This window comes from Panthera onca, chromosome C2, assembly GCF_046562875.1.
Source record: "Panthera onca isolate mPanOnc1 chromosome C2, mPanOnc1 haplotype 2, whole genome shotgun sequence".
NCBI classification, from domain to species: domain Eukaryota; kingdom Metazoa; phylum Chordata; class Mammalia; order Carnivora; family Felidae; genus Panthera; species Panthera onca.
In genome coordinates this window covers 152,040,971-152,061,960 of record NC_138347.1, presented here as the reverse complement: position 1 = coordinate 152,061,960, position 20,990 = coordinate 152,040,971, and the positions used below count along the sequence as shown (strand labels likewise).

At 47.0% G+C, this 20,990-nt stretch overlaps 1 protein-coding gene across 3 annotated transcripts in view; it reads right to left on the bottom strand.

Annotated features, from left to right (window-relative positions):
• Nucleotides 1-20,990, bottom strand: part of SCN10A (sodium voltage-gated channel alpha subunit 10) — a 93,593-nt gene that overhangs the window by 20,729 nt on the left and 51,874 nt on the right. For 2 of the 3 annotated variants that reach the window (XM_078432478.2, XM_078432480.2), the window contains 6 exons: nucleotides 20,706-20,879; nucleotides 9,257-9,616; nucleotides 7,272-7,745; nucleotides 5,779-5,919; nucleotides 4,011-4,134; nucleotides 2,813-2,967 (listed from right to left, as the gene is read on the bottom strand). In XM_078432478.2, coding sequence (XP_078288604.1) covers nucleotides 2,813-2,967; nucleotides 4,011-4,134; nucleotides 5,779-5,919; nucleotides 7,272-7,745; nucleotides 9,257-9,616; nucleotides 20,706-20,879 — 1,428 coding nt within the window. The remainder of the gene's footprint in view (nucleotides 1-2,812; nucleotides 2,968-4,010; nucleotides 4,135-5,778; nucleotides 5,920-7,271; nucleotides 7,746-9,256; nucleotides 9,617-20,705; nucleotides 20,880-20,990) is intronic. The other variant, XM_078432479.2, reaches the window with a different exon arrangement.

The following is a 20,990-nucleotide window of genomic DNA, read 5'->3' as shown; positions in this document are numbered from 1 at the left end:
CAAAGGAGAAAGGAAACCTTCTCAAATTGGGGCTTGGAAGTGAACCAAAGGGAACCTAACAGCGACTCGGTTTAAAAATAAAAGCATCAAAGGATGTTCACAGGCAGTTCACAAAAATGAAAGTAAGAATCGCCGATGAACCTCTGAAAAAGAATGTTCTATCTCACTGGTAATTAAGGATTTTCAAAGGAAGAGATGTCGTTTTTTCTCTTATCAGACTGGTGAAGATAAAAAAAGGACGAGGGTGAGGCCAGTGTTGCCGTGGCTGTGGGGAAGTGGCTCCTCTCATACCTGCCTGGGGGCTGAAATCTGGTTCCGCCTTTTGGGAGGCCAATTTGGCAAAGGGAATCAAAGAGACCCAGCAATGCTGCCTTCAAGAATTTAGCCGAAGGACACTAGACGTTATTGGTCCAAGGGGCCAGTGCACCCGTCCCCCAGCTGCTGTGAGGTCGGCTACCCACGGCTGGTGGATGCCCCCTTTCCTGAGGACCTCCTTGGCCTGAGGGGAACTGCCTGCACCTGCAGAAATGCCTGGGACATCTGCAGACAGCCGCAGCCAGTGACTGTCCCCTTTGCATCAAGGTGGGACAGCTCCGTGACACCCTTAATGCTCCGTCGCTCCCGTGGGATCAGACAGAGGCTGGACCTCATGGGAGCCTTGCAGCTCCTCTCCCCGTCCTGCCTCCCTCCTGGGGTCCATCCCGGAGTGTGCCCTCCACAAACTGCTTGTACAAGAAGCCCTGCTTCTGGTTCTGCTTCTAACCGGACCTAAGACAGGAAAGAAGCCAGTGTCTTCAAAGGAGGCTACATAGACTATTCAATGCTTATTAGAAGTGAACCCAGGGATTATTTAAATAAACGGTGGCACCGTCCGTAATGGAATGCACTGTAGCCACTAAATCAGATAGTAGGAGTATATTTACTGTGAGAATTTACTGAGAAATTACAGAATGCATAAATGTGGTTTCAGTTTTGTAATATTTATGTATTATATGCATAAGAAAGATGGGAAGGAAGTATACCAAAATGTTTTCAAAGTGAGATTCTCTTTGAGTGATAGGAAAATGGGTGATATTTTTTCTTTACATTTTGCCATAATTTCCAAGTTTTTTTTTTTTTTTTTTGCACTTTACTTTGTCAGATGAAAACTTGTGTTATTTTTTTTTTTTTTAAGTACTCAAAGTAAAAGCATAAGGAAGACTAAATTTGGTGCCAGCCTGTTCAGTCCGTTGGGGGAAGGAGATGGGGAGGTGAGGGCCCAGCAGCTGGTGTAGGATCCGCGCTCCCTGCTGGGAGAGAGGGGAGCAGCTGGGGTGAGTGGAGGAGAACAGAAAGAAGGGAAGGAGCAGAGGAGCGTGGAGAAGAGAAATGAGGAGAGAAGGCCCATGGGGAAAGACAGGAGCCAATGAGGTAATAAGGAAAGTACCTTGTCAACAGCAAATGTGACCGTTGTCCTCTTCAGGGAGGACAGGAAAGAGGGAAGGGTAGGGGAAATCACTGCTCAGCCCCCTCTGGCCCTGCAACGTGGCCTGTGCCCCAATGCTCTGCAGAGCCGGCGACAGCAGTGGACCCTCACCACCAGTGGCACCTTCCGATGCTGCCACGCCCTCCCCCGCGGTGGCAGAGCAGTCCTGTTCTGGGGGACTGGTGCCATTGCCTGCCTAGTCACCTGTCTTCTAGTCATCGTGTCTTCTCACCTGCCTTTGCTACCCCCCGCCCCCCCCAGGGCTGAGGACACACACTCAGCGGTTTTGGCACCCTTCCCGGGAAATCTGGCATTTAAGTAGGTGCCCAGATATCCAGTAGATTCTTTTTAGGGAGTAAGTGACACCCAAAGGGCAAAACAAGTGAAAACGCTTAGAGCCGTGAGTCAAGAGAGAGGGCCTCTCGTCCTACCTTTAACTAATTAGCTAGGCCCCTTTGTGTCTTTGGGCTGTGACTTCCTCATCCATAAGGTGCAGACACCTGGGGACGATGAGTCCCTTCCTGTGTCTACATCTACGTTGGTCCATCAGGAAGATTAGCTGAGGTTGTGCAGGGAGCGTGAGACCAAGGCACTGTCAGAAGCATCCTTCCTCGTCCCTCAAAGCTGGGCTTTCAGCAAGGGGCTTCAGAGGCCTAACTCAAAATCCCTGACTTAGGAATTCCTCAGAAGCTCTGTGCCTGTCAGGCCTTGTTATTCAAAGTGCGGTGTGCAGCATCAGCATCTCCTGGAACTTGCTGGAAATGCAAATTCTCAGGCCTCACCCGAGCTCCGATTCGGAATCCGCCTTCAGACCAGCTCCCCAGGCAATTACATCTTGACAAGGGCCGATGTGATCATTTGCTGTGAGCTTTGAACAGGTAATAGTATTTGCAAGGGGCTTCAACTTGCAAGATGAAGAAGGATGGCCGTCTTGGTCCCGGGCCTTCAGAGAAGGCCAGTGTTTGGGAGGCTCGGGGGGTAGAAAGCCAGGGGCTTGGGGGTCCAATGAGGGCAAAGGTAGGTTTTGCTACTGACAAGCTGGGGGACCTGGGACAAGTGCCTCAAGCCCTTTGAGCGTCAGTTGCCCCGTCTATAAAGTGGGACGCATGCCCTTGCTGCTTGAAATACCAGCCGCCGGGTTCAGCAGGCCGTGACGTGGGCACAGCGAGTACCCACCCCGCCCTGTTGCTAGAGGAGCCGCATGCTGGGCTGCAGCTCTCCCGCCAGCCAAGCTTGGGGGCTTCCAGGCTAGGAACCGGGGGAGTTCACTACTGCGGCTCTAGGACCTTGGGATTGTGGGAGACGCCATCTGGAGGGCTCGGGGGCAGGGACCCTGCCTCCCCTTACCAGAGACCCGCTGCTCAGCAGGATCATGAAGATGATGAAGCTCTCGAACCAGCTGTGCTCCACGATGCGATAGCAGGCCTTGCGCACCTGCCAGCCCACGGCCCATGGAAACTTGCTGGCGTCCACTTTGCAGCAGGGACAGTGACGAATGCAGCCTGTGGGGAGAGGTGACTGATGACGAATGGTGTCCACCTGGGGCGGGAGGAGCATTTTTGCTCTAGCCCCGCTGAGACACCGCTCTGCAGGGGAACCCGTCTGCCACCCCTTAGGAAGGAATTCTTCTCTGGAATAAGAGAGATGCGGCGGCCCTCTCGGGTGGCCTCCCGATCCTGCCCTTTGGGGGTTCTTCCCCGCCATTGGCCTCACCCACTCTCAACCCCTCCCCAACTGTTGTCCTTCTTGGAGAGGATACTGGTGATCCCTGTCCTACACCCACCCACTTCTGGAAGGCTGATGAGCCACGGGGCCCGGGCCTGGTGCTGAGGGGCTATGCCCTGAGCCTGTGCTCACCCGAGGGGCCAGCACATGGGCCGGGGTCCAGTCCAGCCCAGCGTCGTGTGGAACTGGAAACTCAACCAAGTGTTGTCGTTTCTGAATTTACAGAGCTTTTATTATTGAAGCCACAATTACTCTCACAGTATGAGCTATGCATATATGTTCACTTACTGCACGTGTATCTATCGAGAACACAGTGTGCCTTCCCTGTTCTCAACACTGAGAGAAAAGGAGAGTAAGATGCATTTTCTGCCTTCCGGACAACACGGGGCGTGTTCAGGGTGCTACAGCTGTAGACATTTTTTCTCCCTTTAAGAGTCACACGAAAGGTAGAGGGACACAGATGTGGCATGGCCCTCCTCTGGGTCGTTTATGTCCCCAAACAAGAGTGTTTGCCTTTTTCCCTTTCCACCTCGAGAGCGCTGGTTTATAACTCGGTGAGGTGTTTCAAAGGTGAGGAGGGAGGCCTGGCGTCAGTGGCCATATCTGACGTGGCACCGCTGGGCTGCTGTGAGCTGTGGCGTTCGTGTCTGGCGCTGGCCCCTCAAACTGGGGGATGAGGCAGCGAGGGGTCCTGTCTGTCTGTCTCCTGCGGACCCCGGGCCGGGGCGTTGGGCACGCAGGTGCCCGGATGAGAGTGTGCTGCACTGGATTCTGGCCCGAATTAATGGCAACGCGAGGAAGCGGGCAGCGGCCGCTTTACCTTCCGTGAAGCAGTCATCCGGCTCTTCGAGGTCATCCGCCAGCTCGGGGATCTTCTTCAGGATCTCCTCCGGATCCAGGCAGTCCACTGTGCTGCCCTCTGAGGAGCTCGTGTCGTCCACCCCCTGCAGGGCAGAAGCCTGGGGGCAGTGAACTCGGCCCTCTGAGGGGCCCGGTGAGTCTGCACATGGTCGTTGCAGGTCTGCCCGGCCCGGGGCTCCCAGATGCAGGGAGAGCCCCTCAGGGCTGGACCCACCACAGCGGCCCTTGTGTGTTTGGTGCCTTGCCGGCTGAGGCCCAGAACAGGGGTGCTGTCTGTGGAGCCCCAGAGGTCAGCTCTGTGAGGCTTTAAACCTCCAGGCCGCTGATGGAGTGCTGGCGAGGGCCCGAGACATGGTGATTACACCCATACAGACTCTCGGCATTCACTGGGCTTGAATATTTAATCACGGAGCGATCCTGCAGGGGCCCTGCTGCCCTCCCGGCAGCTCCTGCCTTATAATGTCTCCAGATGAATTCAATTAGGAGTGGAAGCTGCTCTCATATTAGTAAACCCGATAGCTTGGCTAATGGACCCAAATGGTGGGGCGGGTCCCCATCTGTCACCGTCAGGCCCTTCTCTGCCTGGCCAGGGTCATGGACAAAAACACCAAAACCGAAACCAAAACCGATACCCAGCAGCTGTGTAGTGAAAACACTGAGTAGAGAAAACTAGCCAGGGGGATTCTTAGAATGCTCTGGAGGAAGCAGGATGTCCACGCGTGGAAGGCAGCAGCCCTCACCCGGCAAGGAACCAAGTGGCTTATGTTCACCCAGGACCCCCCAACCCCATCTCAGCCCACCCTCTTAGCTTTCCCTGCTGTGCTCAGCCTTGCCCAGGGGCACACAGCCAGTGGCTTGACATTCCTCAAGCTGAAGGGCTTGGCAACTTTGGGCATGAATGATGCCTTCCTTATCTTTGCCCAGCCCGGTGCCTGTCACGACCTCAGCTCTCAGTGGCTGGATGTCAAGTTAAATTCCTAAACTCAATGCGGCGGTATTAAAGATGCTAAATCTTTCTAGATACCTCTGCCCTGTAGCTTGATTCCGTCAAAGATTTGTGATGAAACCACCAAGTTTCTTTTTGCCTCTTATAATACATTCCTAAACCCCACTTTTGCTTCCTGCTCAGTCTACATAAGGCTGTCAGTACCCTACTCATACAGACAGCCTCTCCAGAGCACCAGAATTGTTTTTGGCTGGAAAACATGATGTGGACAAAAGAAAGTGGGGGTGGGGGGAGTCACAGGGAAGACTTCCTCACCCACGAGCAACTCTGACTTTCTGTCTGCTGGCTCAGAAAGGCACTTTCTCTGTGTCTTGTCTTTTGTTCCCTTTTTTCCTGGCTGTCATTTTCTGGGCACTTACTCCATTTCAGGCAGGAGCTAGACACTTGACAAGCAGCATCTCATTTAAGCTTCAGACGAATCCTAGCGGGGAGGCATTAGGATTCAGTTTCATAGATGAAGACGAGGAGACTCAGGGAAGTTGGGGATCTGGTCCTTGTCACCCCCCCCCCCCCACCCCCCAACTTGTGGAACCTCACTCTGAAAATAGTGCTGACCAGCCCGGAGGCTAGGACAAACCGTAACAATTCTCAGGATGAGACGTGAGCTTCCGTGGTTGAGTGCAGTCTGGAATACCACCTCCCCCGCCGCCCCATCCCCTATCATCCCGCCGGTCGGTGTCCGGCAGGCTGTTCAGCGTCTCCCGGAAGCTCACATACCTACCTCTGCGGGGCCCCGGGCGGGAGACTCATCTTTCCACTTCTCACCCACGTGTGGAGCCAGGTCCTCAGAGGACATTCCAGAGCCTGGGCTCCTGGGTGCCATGTGGTCCTCATATCTCCCAACTTGCTGTGGCTGCTCCTGCTGGCGAGAGACAGCCCCATCTGGGTACCTGTTCCCGCCCTCAGCTGAACACTTCTCAATTTGAAGAGATCTTGGGCCTCGTCGTAGCCTGCCAGCGCTAAGGACCTGATATGCACAACATGCATACATACACACTTGCGTGAAGCAGGCGTGGACTCTCTATATCCAGATCTGTTTAACTCTTGGCTCCATTGCTTACAAGCTATGTGACCTTAGGCAAGTGAATTTAACCTGTCTGATCTTCATTTTTCCCACCTGCAAAACTGAGAAGGCAAGATCGACTTTATTCCGTGATTCTGATGACTAAATACGCGAATGCTTGTAAAACACTTTGCATGAAGTGCTTGGCTCGATAGATGTTAGCCATAACCATTCTTTCTGGTCCAGAGGTCGGAGTGGTAGTGAACGTGGCCATCTGAAGTCTCCCAAGGACCCAAAGTAACTGAAAATGCCTCTGAGTGGAGACAACCGTCAGAGTTCATGGCCTTTATTCTGGGGATGGTGACACCCTGCCCTCGGCTGTCACCCACACAAAGGCATGTAAAATATGGCAGCTGATAATAGCAGCTGCTGGAACACAAGAGAAGTGACAGCTGCAGGGGAAGAAGGCAATGGAAGAGCTACGGACTCAAAGCACAGCTGTCTGAGGCCACTCAGTGGCCTGGCCGGCAGCCCTGCATGTCCCCAGGCCCCATATGGATCCCTGGCTTCCCACATTGTCAGAAGTGCATGCCCTGACTCACTAAGAGGCTAATAGAGTTGATATGTCAGCTAAAGGTAGTAGAGAATTGTGCAAAGTATTTAAAAATATATATATATTGCCAAAAGGCTTAAAAGTGCTTTAAATTCTTTGGTGCCAAAAGGAACAAGTGTCATTTCCCCGTGACATCTTTTGTTGGGAAAAGCTGGATAAGTGAGTCACACAATGATCCCTAGGCTTCTACCGAAGATCAGAGGAGTATTGCTCTTGGACGACATCTGTTCTTAGAGGAGTCTCATTAGTGCCTTAGGCACAGAGCCTGGGTTGGGCAAAGCGAATGGGGCAACCGTGTGAAAGACAATCCCAAGCACCACTAAGTGGCCTGGGACTAAAGTGCTGCCCGATGCTTGCCTGGGGAACTCCGATCCTTTTTTCCAGGCCCTGCTCAAATACCACCTTCCCCAGAAAGCTTGGCATGACTTTTGCTTCCTGATGTCAAGTGCTTCTATGCTTGGCTTGCCCGGCGCTTATCAAGGCTGTGCCATTGACGATGTTGGAAACCCTCCATATTATACTTTCTCTCCTGCCCCTGTCCCTCCATCCCTGAGGCCCCTCCCTACTTCCTGTGGCTTGCCTATGGGAGAACTCTCACCTGCTCTTGAGGGGTCACTTCCTGCTGGGAGCCCTGAGCACCATCCTCCTCACCAACCTCTTCACCATCCTCCTCACCATCTTCCTCCAAGTCATCAAGGTCAGATTCACCCTCAGCAATGGGCACAGAGACCCATATGCTGGGATTGGTGATGAAGTCGCTGTGGTTGACCCTGGGGCCTCGGGGCTCTGGGAGCCCTTCGGGGCTCCCCGTGGCTACATCGGGAGCAATGTGGTTCTCAGCTTTGGCACTAGACAGTGGGAGTTTCACCGCCAGCTGGGGCTCTGCCTTGGGCCAGGGTAGCAGGCGGGGCCTGCTGAAGAAGCTGCAAAGGGCTTTCCGGGTACGATGACCAAATGCCTGGATCCGTGCCAGGGCCATCTGCAGGTTGTTCACTTCCCCGTCTTCATCTGGAGCTGTGAGGTTGTCAGCGCTGAAGGAGTTCAACAGCAGGGCAATGAACAGATTGAGCACCTGGAGGGAAGGAGCGGAAGCGGAGATGGTCCAACCAAAGAACTGAGCACCTACATGGCCCACCAGCTCGGCAGCCGGACGGCAGGGTGGCCACAACTGGGCCTCTCCCTACCTCATGCTTCCCCTCTTAGGGGAATGGACATTTTGAGAGCCACCAATGGGAGCCTTTGGGGTGTCCCAAGTGACTTGCCTCACGTGGACAAGGCGTAGAAGCACATTCTCCACCACAGAGGAGGATCACCCCTACCGACCCAAGGGACATTCAGGGACAACGGAGAGGAGCATGTACGGGTCTGCCCTGGGACCACTGGGTTTTGGGATCCTCACTCGGGGATCCTGGGTCATCTCCTCACTGCTTCCAACTTCATGTTCTTCACCTGTAAGTGTGAGTGTAAGCAGGGAGTGGATGTGAAGAGGAAATGATCTGAGGGCTGTAAAAGTGCTCAGGGAGGCAAACTTCCTGCCTGAAGGTTAGGGGCCCCTGTGGCTCTGCAGGGATGGTGAGCTCAGCCTGGAAGAAAGGATCTTCAGCCAGCCTCCAACTTGGGAATGGAGGGGAAAGGCATCTCTGCCCCCACAACCCGAGTGGGAAAGACTTTGAAGAGCCTGGATTTGTTGTTTTGTCTCTCTTGGTTTAGCTTCCTTGTGTCTGTAAAACTCTTACGGGAAAAGCATCCAAACTGGTTGACCTCCAGGGCTGTAGGAAAGGCTTCTGGGAGTCCACATCCTCCCCTACAGCCAGCACTGGGCAACAAGAGTGCCCGGGACCACAGTGGGTGGGGGAAAGCTGGGAGCGAGGAGCCAGGCTGGGACAGAGAAGGGGTGCTGGGGCCAATTGGCAGGAAAGCCGCCAGGGGGGCTCCCCCAAATGTGGGAGTGGATTTTGTTATTGACACTGTGGCATTGGATATTGTCCAGGACCCAGCTTCTCTCCTTCATCTTGCCTCACCACGCCGGCCCCCCTGCTCCTAGCTGGGACCTGTGTAGCTTAGAGAAATCAGTCAGCTCTTCCTCCCTTGGAGAAAATTATCTTCTGAGACACCCCAGAGTGGAGAAGGAAATTTTTCTTCAATAACTAACAGCTAACATTTGCTGAGTTCCTGTTGTGGCCCAGACACTGCACTAGGCAATTTTCATATGTCATCTCCTGTAATTTAATTCCCCTGGTAAGCCTATGAGTAAGCACTATTTTCTTGATTTTAAGGAAATTGAAGCTTGAGGAGACTGTCTCAAGCTTGTGCTGGGTCGTCCAGCCTTACTAGTGGTGGAGCTGGGGAGTTCTAAACAGGTTCTTCCATCCCTATCCTATGTGCTCACTCAAACAAGTCAGGCAGCCGGCCAAGGGACAGTTCTGAAAACGTGTCCCACGTGACTTTGCAAAGCTTGAAGGCTTTACGGTCAGGGAGGTGTGATGGCGGAAAAAAATGTGCCATGTCAAAGCTTTTTAGGGTAACCCGGAAGTCTCCTCCATCGCCCCGGAAACAGCGCCCCCAGAGGGGCTCAGCACTCACCACCAGGTTCCCGAGCACCATCACTGTTAAGAAAAGGATGAGGCATATGGATTTCTGGCCAACTTCCATGCAGGCCCACATATTCTCAATCCACTCTCCACACAGGATCCGGAAGACGATGAGGAAGGAGTGGAAGAAGTCGTGCATGTGCCAGCGTGGCCATTCTTCGTTGGGCGCAGAGATATTGTGCCGGTTGTCACGGTAGTTATCCCCCAGGAGCTGCTTGCCAACCAGAGCGAAGACAAAGACAATGATGGCCAGGATGATGGTGAGGTTCCCCAGCGCCCCCACTGAGTTCCCAATGATCTTGATGAGCGTGTTTAAGGTTGGCCAGGACTTGGCAAGCTTGAAGACCCGCAGCTGCAGAGAGACAGAGACTGTGTCGGGTCCCGGCTGCTGTTCTCATCACCTGTCATCTCAAGTCTTGATATGGGAAAACCACAAGGCAGCTTATTTCATTGGTATGGGATGTTTCCAGGATGCTGCTTTTAGAGACTTTTCTTTCTGTCATCACTCAAAAATATGAATACCCTTCTACGATCTTTATATATATAGTCAACATGCTTCAGCAAGTTTTATACTTGGGGTGGTGGTCTTGCCATACATACTCTATTCTGTAGCCATGGGCTTCCTGGATGTTGGCCTATTCTTTGGGGGGTGCAGCGGGGTATGATGGAGCTCACAAATAAGTGAGGATGGCCCACTTTTGACCTGAAGAAATGTTAGCCTTCCTCAGGTAGGTCAGGACCCACTGCATCCGAGAGGTATTGGTGAACCGTATCTTAGGTCCTTTCTCATCTTGGGGCCATGGACAACTGGCCACAGACGGTTGCCCCTACTAGTCTGCAACTCAAATATATGATTTCACAGACCCAGCATTCATATATTTATTTAGTTGACCAACCAAACCTCTCAGGCCGTTGAATGCCAGCCACACATGTGCATGGCACTGTGTGAACCTCTGGGTGTATGGACAGAGATATGCGGCCTCCTTCCCTCATGAAACTAATGGCTTAGTTACAAAGACTAAGCAAAGATGCAAAAAGCCTTCATTGTAAGCCCGAACATGCTAAGTCCTAGAAGAGAGCATTAACACTATGCATAAAGATATCTAAACATTTAGGGGCGCCTGGGTGGCTTAGTCAGTTTAGTGTTGGACTTCAGCTCAGGTCATGATCTCATGATCTCATGATCTCATGGTTTGTGAATTTGAGCCCTGCATTGGGGTCTCTGCTGTCAGTGTGGACCCTGCTTCAGATCCTTGATTCCTTTCTTTCTCTGCTCCTCCCCTGTTCTCTCTCTCAAAAATAAATAAACATTAAAAAAAAAGATGTCTAAACATTTAAAAAATACATTTGTGTGGTTCTCTAATCATGTTGGAAAGAAATATCTGGGTTTAGCTGTCATGGGTACTTATGAAGCATCTATTACGAGCCTGGCTCTGACTTAGGGGTTAAAATGCAATGCTGAACAGAACAGTGCAATAATTTTATCAGCCACACAGCAGTAAGCCCCAAGGAAGGTTTGATCTTCTTATACAGGAAGTTCCATACCCACTTCCCTAAGTGATGAGGGGCAGGGGGTGGGGGGGGGGGTGTTGTGATGGCCTATGTTCACCTTAGGCCTAACCTGGTAGTTATTCTCCTCATACTGGAAGCAGAGCTTAAAACACCAGTTCTCTTGACTAAACATAGAGGCAGGAAGTAAGTGCAAATAAACACTGAGCATTGGAAACTAGATGGAGCCCTTTTGCAGAGGGTATTGGGAGAACGCCAAGTTTCCCTGGCAACACGATTGCTACAGGTTTCCACTCTCACAGCAAACTCTGGATAAGTGTAAAGGATAAGGCAAAGACTGCAGTGGGGCCCTAACACCACTCACCATACCACAGAGCCTTATGGGGCACGAATGGGGACAGCGAGGGACATATGGGTGTGCTCACTGGCACATAAGCAAAAGGACCAGGTGTTGACTCTTGCATTAATTGAATCTGACTAAGTTTCCACTGGTTCCTTAGTTAGTTGGCGTGGGGGTGGAGAGTTTAGAAATTAATATTAGAGTCCAGTTATGTAGCAGTTTTTGTCCACCATTAAGCTTATATTAAACTGTAAGCAAATTGTGTGTAATTGTCATTACAGGGCACAAATCGAGTGGTCCTCTATGAATGCTTTTGTAGTCTTTATAGAGGGCAAGAAAACAAGATATTTTTACTTGCTCTTCCAGAGATATTTGGGCTTGGGGGCCTCTAGCGTTAGCTATCAGTCAAAACACATTTACAGAGTGCCTGCTGTAGAGCCCCAGAACGTGTTGGCTGGCTCTTGCTGGTTCTTAGAACAAGTGGTCCAGGAGAGCAGCCCAACTTGCATCCATGATTCCCGTGACCCTCACCTCCACCCCCATGCAGTTGCTTTCTGCACACTTTGGCCAGATTAGCAATATATCAAAAATAATTTCTTTATAATGTCACATAATATTTATAAACTGTTTCTTTGATGTGCTGCTAAATATTACTTCACATTTAATTAGCCATTTCTCTAGTTAATCTCATAATTAATATAAAAACTTCTAATTGGAGGGAAAAACTGGACGGAAACAAACCAAGTTGGTAACATGGGCATATTCGTATGGAAATACATCCCAGTATTTTGAGTCTCAGGGTTAAACTTGTCTATATATTTCCAACTTACTTTAATGAGGATGCTTTACTTTTAGAACAGAATGAAAAGTAAGTCTAAAGGAAAGTCTGTCTTCTACAAGGGAGGTTAACCCCTGGTGATGAAATAGGCCTTGTGGCAAATATCGGCAGACAGGGTAATATGGCAGAGTATACTGGGTCCCCCTTGGGTTCACCTTTCCATTAAAAAGTTACTAAAAATGCTGGATAATAACCTCTAAGGCGCACTGATGATCTATCAATAAAGTAAGTAGGTTCTTCAGCCAAAAACTAAATAAATATGGGAATTCAGATATATAAGCAGATTGTTGAAGCTAGCTTTTCCACCGAAGACCTTTGCAAAACTGAAAGAATCTGGCATAGATTTTAATGGTCTCATGAGGTATGGAGAGCAGGAAACATATCTCAGGGCCGTCTAAGGTAGAAGATCTAAGAGGAATCTCTCCCCCTTTTAAGACTAGATCCTAAAGAGCCATAACTTTCACGTAAGGACAAACCAGAAATAAATGCAGGAAAATGCCATGAAAATTAAATGTCTGGTGTCAGATACCAGGCAGAGGAGGGGAAACTGATGCTGAGAATTTGGACCCCCGAAGTGGGGCTCACACAGAATTTTAGGTAGAATTCACACTACTTAGTTATTTCCAGCTGAGAATTTAATTTAGAGCAGTCCTACAAGGTGTCTTACAGAAATAAATGCAAATACTCTTTGAAGAAACCAGCCTGCATCCCAGGTCTTAAAGCACCCCATCAAAAGTGTCTAAGAGTTGCAGTAAAACAAATACCTAAATAACGAGGCATCATGAATAAATGAGATTTGGGATGTGCATGTGGAAACTGTCATTCAATTTCTTTAGGTAATAAAATTATTAGCCAGAGATGACAGTATAATTGGTTATAATATGCTTAAAGAAATAAACCACAAACTGGAAGGTATGTGCAGAGAACAAGAAACTATAAATAATAATAAGTTTTGAAAAATAACTAAGTGGAACTTCTAGAAATGAAGAATATAACACAACCTTAAAAAACTGTATGGACGAGTTTCACATCAGATGTGATCTAGTTTAGGAAAGAATTAATGTATCACACCTATATTCAGAAGGGAGCCCAGAAAGACATAGATGGAAAATACCAAAGAGGTGTAAGAACACTGAGAATAGAGTGGGAGAGTTTAATATACATCTAGTCAAAGTCCAAGAGAAGAAAAAGAATGGAGTGAAGGCTAGACTTGCCCATATAATGTCTTTGAACTTTGCAAAACTGAAGAAAAGCACAAATCTATAGATTCAAGAAGTCAAAGAATCCTAAGCATTATAAATGAAAAGATAAACCCATACCTAGACATCCTAATGAGATTACAGAACAGCAAAGACAAAGAGAAGGTTTTAAAAGGATCCAGACAGAAGGGAACAACGGTTAAATTGAAAGCTGATTGCTCATCAGCAACCATAGAGGCCAGAACACTGTGGAATAACATCTTCAATGAAGTGAAAGTAGCCATCAACTAGAACTTTACATCCATTAGAAATTTTTCCTAAAGATAAGGACAAACTGATTGGTAGGTTTCAGATAAACAAAATTGAGAGGTTCTAAAAACTCTGCTTCTGGCAGAAGGAAAGTGATCCCAGAAGGAAAGTATTATTTGCACGAATGTAAAAAGAGCCAGCATGAGTGTGAATCTGGATACGGCAATAATGTCTCACAGGGCATGGCAGAGACTGGCTGTATGGTCACACTTCGCTTCTGCTCATCTCAGACACAAAGGAGGACAGTTTCCCAGTTTTACTTGCAAACAGTTGAGGTCGTGATTGGATTCTGGCTGAGGCAATGCAGACGGAGACAGAAGTAGTATACATGACTTTCAGGCATACCAGGAAACACTATGCACTTTCGCATCCCCTCTCATGGCCTCCGTAGAGGCCACCTGTCGAAGATGGTGACGTCACACCATCCTGGATCCCCGAGTCACTTCTTGGAGCAGCCACTCCAGGAGAGCTTCTCAACTAGCACTAAATATGTTGTGAAACAGAAACCTCTCTCATGTTAGCTCACAGATGTAGAGATTGTCACCGTAACTAGTTGAACGTATCTTTTAGAAAAATTTTTTTAAATGTGTATTTATTTTTTGAGAGAAACAAAGAGTGCGAGTGGGAAAGGGGCAGAGATGGAAGGAGACACAGAATCTGAAGCAGGCTGCCGGCTTTGAGCTGTCAGCATACATCCCAATGCGGGGCCCAAACTCACGAACCGAACCGCGAGATCATGACCTGAGCCAAAGTCGGACACTTAACCGACCGAGCCACCCGGGTGCCCCCTCGTTGTACTTACCTTAAGCAATGTAGAAATTGGTACATTGAAAAGAGCTGTTGCCATTTCAAGACATCAAATGTGTGGCACTAGCTTAGTGGTCTTGTCATGGACAAAAAGGAAACTGGAGGCTTAGAAAGCACTGATCCATGTTGCAATGGCAGAACTGTTGCCTGCAATAATTCTGGGGCAGGTCATGAGCCTCAGGGACCAGTAGCCCCAAGGGAAGGTTTTATAAAACAGAACCTTAGTCTTGCGGGTCAGTTGCAATTGGTTACATTTGTCAAGAGGTTACAAGAAAGGGATGAACTTGGAGAATACTGGCTGATTAATAAGAAATAAATGGAAATAGAATCCAGATGTTTAGAGCCTGGAAACTTTAGGAAAGTACACTGCTTTAGATCCCAATCAGTTAAGCAATAGGATCAAGCCTTTAAGTATTGAGGACCAACTAAATTTTTCAATGAAATAAAGCAAATCTTAGCAAAGATTATATTGATGTTGTAGCCACCATTTGAGAGCCACAAGCTGAGACATGGGGATGAGAAAGCAAAAACATAAAGGGCAATCGCGAACTTTGTCAAAGACAGCACTGTGGGAGTGCAGGCCACAGAGAGATCTGAAGCCATCTTGAAGGATTTGCGTTGCAAAAGAAACCATGAGCCCTGACTGAAAAAGCCCTTGACTATGTAAACCTGAAAACAAGGCCATCTTTCCACAAGCAGGAGGCAAGCTTTGAAGATTGTAGGACTTTCCTCGAATGTGGCAATATCACTTCTTAAATTTTTTTTATTTTAGCTTACTTATTTTTTGAGAGAGAGAGAGAGAGAGACCATGCAAGTGAGCAGGGGAGGGTCAGAGAGAGAGGGAGACAGAGAATCCCAAGCAGGTTCTGCGCTGTCAGAGCTTGAACTTGAACTCAGGAACTTGAACTCAGGAACCATGAGATCATGACCTGAACGAAAAGCAAGAGTCAGATGCTTAATGGACTGAGGCACCCAGGAGCCCCAGGAACATCATTTCTTAAAGGAGTTCTACTTAGAGCCGACTGGCTTGCATCACACGATGATGTGAGTGAGGAATAAACCTTTACTGGGTTAAGCTATAGAGTTTTGGGGATTGCTTGCACAGTCATTGGTTTTTATCGTTGATTACATCACATAGCTTGTTTTAAACAAGGTAAAAATAAAATACTTAGCACAACAGCAAGATGGGAATTCCTTATTACTAATTAAGTCATATGGCTTTTTAAACACAAGATGAAATGAAAATGCTTAATATTAACACAGTGGTAAGTTGGGAAGGGGTAACTGGAGTGAAAAGTGGTCTTGGAAAGTAAAGGTTTCAGCTCACTTTTGACTTTAATTGAGTAATTTCTAAGGTAACCACTCAAAGAATAAAAACAGAGTAGTTTTCAAACCAATAAAGGAAGAAAATGGAACAGGAAAAAAACAGTTCAAAATAAATCAAGAATTGAGAGAGAGAGAGAGAGAACAAAAATACTAGGACAGATGAAGCAAGTAGAAAACCCAAAATATAAAGATAGACACAAATCCAAACATATCAGTATTCACAATAAAGTAAGTGGGCTAAATGTTTTGGTTAAAAGATAAAGATTGGATTGTCAGAACTAAATAAGTATCCAAAATCTGACTGTATGCTATTTATAAGACACATATAAAAACCCTGAAGATATACAAAAGTTGTAAGTAGAGGGTGGGTATAGATACATCTTTCAAATTCTGAACCAAAAGAAAACAGGGTTATTTAATTAACATGAGTCAGAAGGGACTTTTAAGGCAAAACGCATTTTGAGGGAGAAAGAAGGTCAATTCTTACCGATAAAAGTTTCACTTTACAGGGAAGATATAACAACTTAAAATATGTATGCATTTAATAACACAGCCTCAAGATAGTACCATAAGGAGAAACAGACCATGCCATAATCATAGTGGGAGATATTTTTACACACTACCATCTCAGTAATTGCTAGAACAGGCAGATAAAAATACACAGGGATTTAGAATATTTGGACCACACAATGAACTTTCTCTACCCCATGGACATACGCAGAGTATTGTACCCTGTAACTGCAGAAGCCACCTTTGCAGGTGAATAAGGAACATTTTCAACATGCTGGGCCAAAAGAAAATTACAATAAATTTCAAAGCATTAAACATGCAGTGTATGTTCTCTGACTATAATAAAATGAAGCTAGAACTCGGTGGCATAGAGATACCCAGAAATTAAGAACTGAGCTTCTAATTAACCTTTGAGTCAAAGAATAAGTCAGATTTGAAATTAGAAAATATTTAGAACCAAACAATAAGGAAAGTTCTACATATGAAGGCAGTTCTTAGAAGGAAGTCAAGTCTTCAATGAATATATTGGAAAGGAAAATAGGTTGGAAATTCCATCTTAAGAAGTTAGAAAAGCATAAAATATGTAGGACAGAGGATGCAATTAAGAAGAAGCAGGATTACTTGAAATAGAAAACATCAATGAAGGAGAGGAGATCAACAAACTAAAAGTTGGTTCTTTGAAAAGACTGAATTGATGACCTTTGGCAAGGCTAATAAGATGAGAGAAAGCCCACTTGGTGGTATTTTACTATTTTTAAAGAAAGAAAAAGGTAACATAAGTACAGGTGATATAGATCCTTAAAATATAATGGCATAGCATTCATGACTTTATGCCAAAAAAACTTGAAAATTTAGATAAGGGAAATTTTTAGAAAAATATAACCTACCAAATCCAATTTGAGAAACAGAAAACCTGACTAGTCCCGCAGCCAATAAGAAAATTAAGTCAGTAATGAAAAACCTTGACCTCAGATGGCCTCATTGGTGCATCCTACCAACCCTAGAAGGAACAAATCACTCCAATCTCACCCAAAGATTGGGTGTGGAGGAAGAGGACCATTTTTCACCTCTTTTTATGGGAATTCGCCCAGCCTTGATACCTAGATGCTAAAACCCGGCAAGGGAGTATAGGAAAGAAAATTAGAGACCAAATACTACTCATCAATACAGATGCAGACATTTTAAGCAAATTATTAGCAAACTGAATCTTCCAATGTATATAAAAAAAAATGTATCACAATCAAATCGGGTTTATCCCAGGAAGACAAAGTTGATTTAACAGTAGAAAATCAATTAATATAATTCGCCACCTTAACACGTTAAAGGACAAAAATCATTTGATTATCTTAATACATGCAGAACAATTGTCTGATAAAATTAAACATGCCTTCATGATGGGTATTCTTGACAAAGGAAACTTCCTAAACTGATAAAATTTTCTTCTTATCTCTCGAAAAACAAATATTAGACTTGGGGAAATATTGAAAGCACTCTCTTTGAAATCAAGAAACCAGCCAGGATGTCTGCTATTAATACTTCCTTTCAACAGCTTACTGGATGTCCTGATCAGCACAATAGCGTGGTAAAAAGAATCAAATGGTGTAATGATTACAAAAAAAAAGAAACAAAACTCCTTATTTGCATATGACATGATTGTGTTAAAAAATTTAAGGGGTTATATAGATAAATCGGAATTAATAAGAATCGTCTGGATGTAAAAATGCTAAATAGGAAAAAAAAACCCACAACAACAACTCTAGAAAAGGACATTTAAAAAGAGATTTAATTTAGAATAGCATAATGAACTAGAGTATATCAGGAATAAATCTAACAAAAGATGGGGAAAATTCCTTACGGAAAAAATTATAAAACTTTATGGAGAAATTATACAACTATTGAAAGCTTGAAAAAATGGAGAGTGTGTTGTTTTCATAGGTCAGAAGACTTCATAAGGTAAAGGTTGCATTCCTTCCCAAATTGATATATAAATTCTTACAGTCCCAGTAGGAAAGAACAACAGTTTTGTGTGCACGTGGGGATGTAACTTGGCAGATTGATTCTAAAATGAATATGGAGGTACAGGGACCTAGATATTCTTAAAGAAATGAAACAAGATGGGCGACTTGCCTAAAAGACACAGACATGATCAAGGCAATTGCAGTAATTAGGACATGCGGTTTTGCTACAAAGATGGACCAGTGGATTAACGGAGCAAGAATTTAAATGATGGGAAGGGAGGCAATGCTACTTTGAGAGGGAGCAAAAAGCAAGAAAGAAGACACACAGCATTTTCATTTCTTCCTTCTTTCCTTTTTTCCCCTCCTTTCTTTCCTTCCTTCCTTCAATCAACAAGTGTTTACTGAGTCCCTACTATGTGCTGGGCCTTGGGATAGAATGGTGGACGAGGAAACCCTGGGTGTTGTCTCATGGGATATCAGGATGATGGTAAACTGGGATACAACAGGTTCATCTGATGGCAGAATCCAACTTTAGATAATGTGGCCAGGGAGGGCCTCTCTGAGGAGGTGACCTGTGGGTTGAGCCAGGAAAAACGAGAATGAATGATCTAAGTAAAGACTGGGGAAAGGCATTCCGGGTCCGGGGAATGGATGGGTAAAGGCCCAGAAGCAGGAATAGCTCTGTCACATGTGGTGAAGGAAGAGGTCTCTGTGGCTGGAGCAAAGATGAGACTGTTTGCAGAGGTAGGCAAGGCCCCGATTACGCCAAACTTTGGAGATCATCACAAGGACTCTGGGTTTTATTCTCAGAGCAATGGGAGACCACTGAGGAGTTACTTGTAAGCAATGTGCTTCGCGAACGTAAGACGATAATGCTAAGAGAAACCGTGTGCACGTGTGTGTGTGGCTGGCCGGGGGTGGGGTGGGGGGGAGTATATGGCAACTGTGTGTTCCGTCCGCTCAATGTTTCTGAAAAAATCTACAACAGTTCTAAGAAACACAGCCTGTATAAAAGCTACGAAACTGGTGATCTGGGCTGTGTGAGTTTCTTGTGGTAACGTCTCTAGATCAGGTACAGGCACGGCAGAGGGAGTATTTGGCTTTAACTTCAATATTTGGTAGGATTTTGCCAAAAACAAAAATGTGAAGGGCCAGAGGCAAAAGGTGGTTGAGTTTGTTTCCAAGGTGTGTTAATACTAAAGGACCACGGTATCTAAGCCGGGTAATGAGGAATAGGGAGATGGCGGAGGAGGAACCCCCAGAAAGGGATGGGGGTGGTGGCCGTGGTTAGGGAATGGTGGGTTGAACAACATGTCAGGGGCAGGAAGGTGGGGGCAGGGGGGCAGGTGCCTGGCGAATTCTGTCGGCCCCAGCTGAGAGTAAACCTGCCTATTTGTAGTTGTCTGAGAATACAGGCTTCGTGGAACCAGAGCAAAAGAAGCATGTAGACGTTAAAGCACCAAGCTTGTGTTTCCCCAAGGCTATCAAAAATGTCCGTATTTTATTAGGAAACTGACTTCAGGCCCTCTCAGGGCATAGGGAGTATGGAATCTTGCTCCCTCAATGTTTGTACACGGGTGTCCCACATTGGCCATTAACTTAGGTGCCTGACCCTTGATATCATTTTCTAGATACGTAGAGAAATCTGTCCTTCTAAAAACATGTTTTAATTCCTACCTTCTCAAGTTTTCAGGTTATGGGTAAAGGGCCCATAGGCCCACTGCGCCCTTCTCTCCTTTAGTACAGCAAGAGACATCACATCAAGCAGATGTCCCAAACTGGCGGGACACAACACAAGCTTGTGTTTCCCAGGACATGCTTCCTTTGGCCTTTAGACTGCTTTTTTAAAAATCGGATGAGTAGTCAGTATTAAAATCTGGATTTCTGGTTTCTCGTGAAAAATCGCAAACTCTGACAACAATGGATAGGGCCGCCTCCTTGGCTTACATCATCCTGAGTCTCATGTAAATGCCCCTCCCTGGAGTCGTGCTCTGGTGCGGGGTCTGCCTACCTGTTTACTTGAGACAGATGTCCAGTGCCAGGATCTTTTCCTTGGCCGGCTTTCTGTTGTCGCCTTCTTGGTTCCTGCAGGCCTTTGGGTTTGCCACCCCACTAAGTCTGGGAGCTCCGTTCTGGTGAGCTGGCTCCCACACTGGGGCCCCAAGCAGACTTTCTGGCCTAGAAGTGAGATTGCTAGGCCCTGTCTCCTTCACTCTGTCCTCTCTCTCCAGACCTGGACACTGGGCCCCCGGAGGCACTGAGACAATGCTGAGGACGGCAGTGAGCCCATGCTAACGAGCCATGCCATGTTATGTCAAGGGGTTCGCACTGTGCCTGACACATTGTCCATGCTCAAGAAAGAGTAGCTGCTACGATTACCATTGTGACTGCTATTTGATAAGAGAACAGGAGGGCACAGATGAGGGAGCCCAGGCCTGGAGAGGAGAAGGCACACCCCCACTTTGAATAAGTAGGAAGGACCAAGTCTCCAGCCCCTTGGAGCCGTGTCCTGCCTCCCCTACCCAGGCACAGAAACGGAAAAGTTTTCTGGCTGGTGGGGTCCCCAAAGGACAGGGTCTGTTCCCAGGGGTGTGGCTCCCTCAGTGCGGGGGGAGCCTCCCCAAGGCGCTAAGAGAGAACATTACCAAGCGGAAGGTCCGCAGCACTGACAGGCTTCCCTTCTTGGCTGCACCCAGCTCTATCAGGCTCACGGTGACGATGATGCAGTCAAAGATGTTCCATCTCTTCTGGAAGTAATAGTAGGGGTCGAAGGCAATGATTTTGAAGACCATTTCAGCAGTAAAAAACACGGTAAAGACCTGTGGTTGGAAACAAGGATCCATCTTATCAGGGTCTGTGGGGTCAGGGGGTAAGGACAAATAGGGCAACAGGGAAATGTCTAGTTTAAAAATAAAATAGCCAATCCTTTG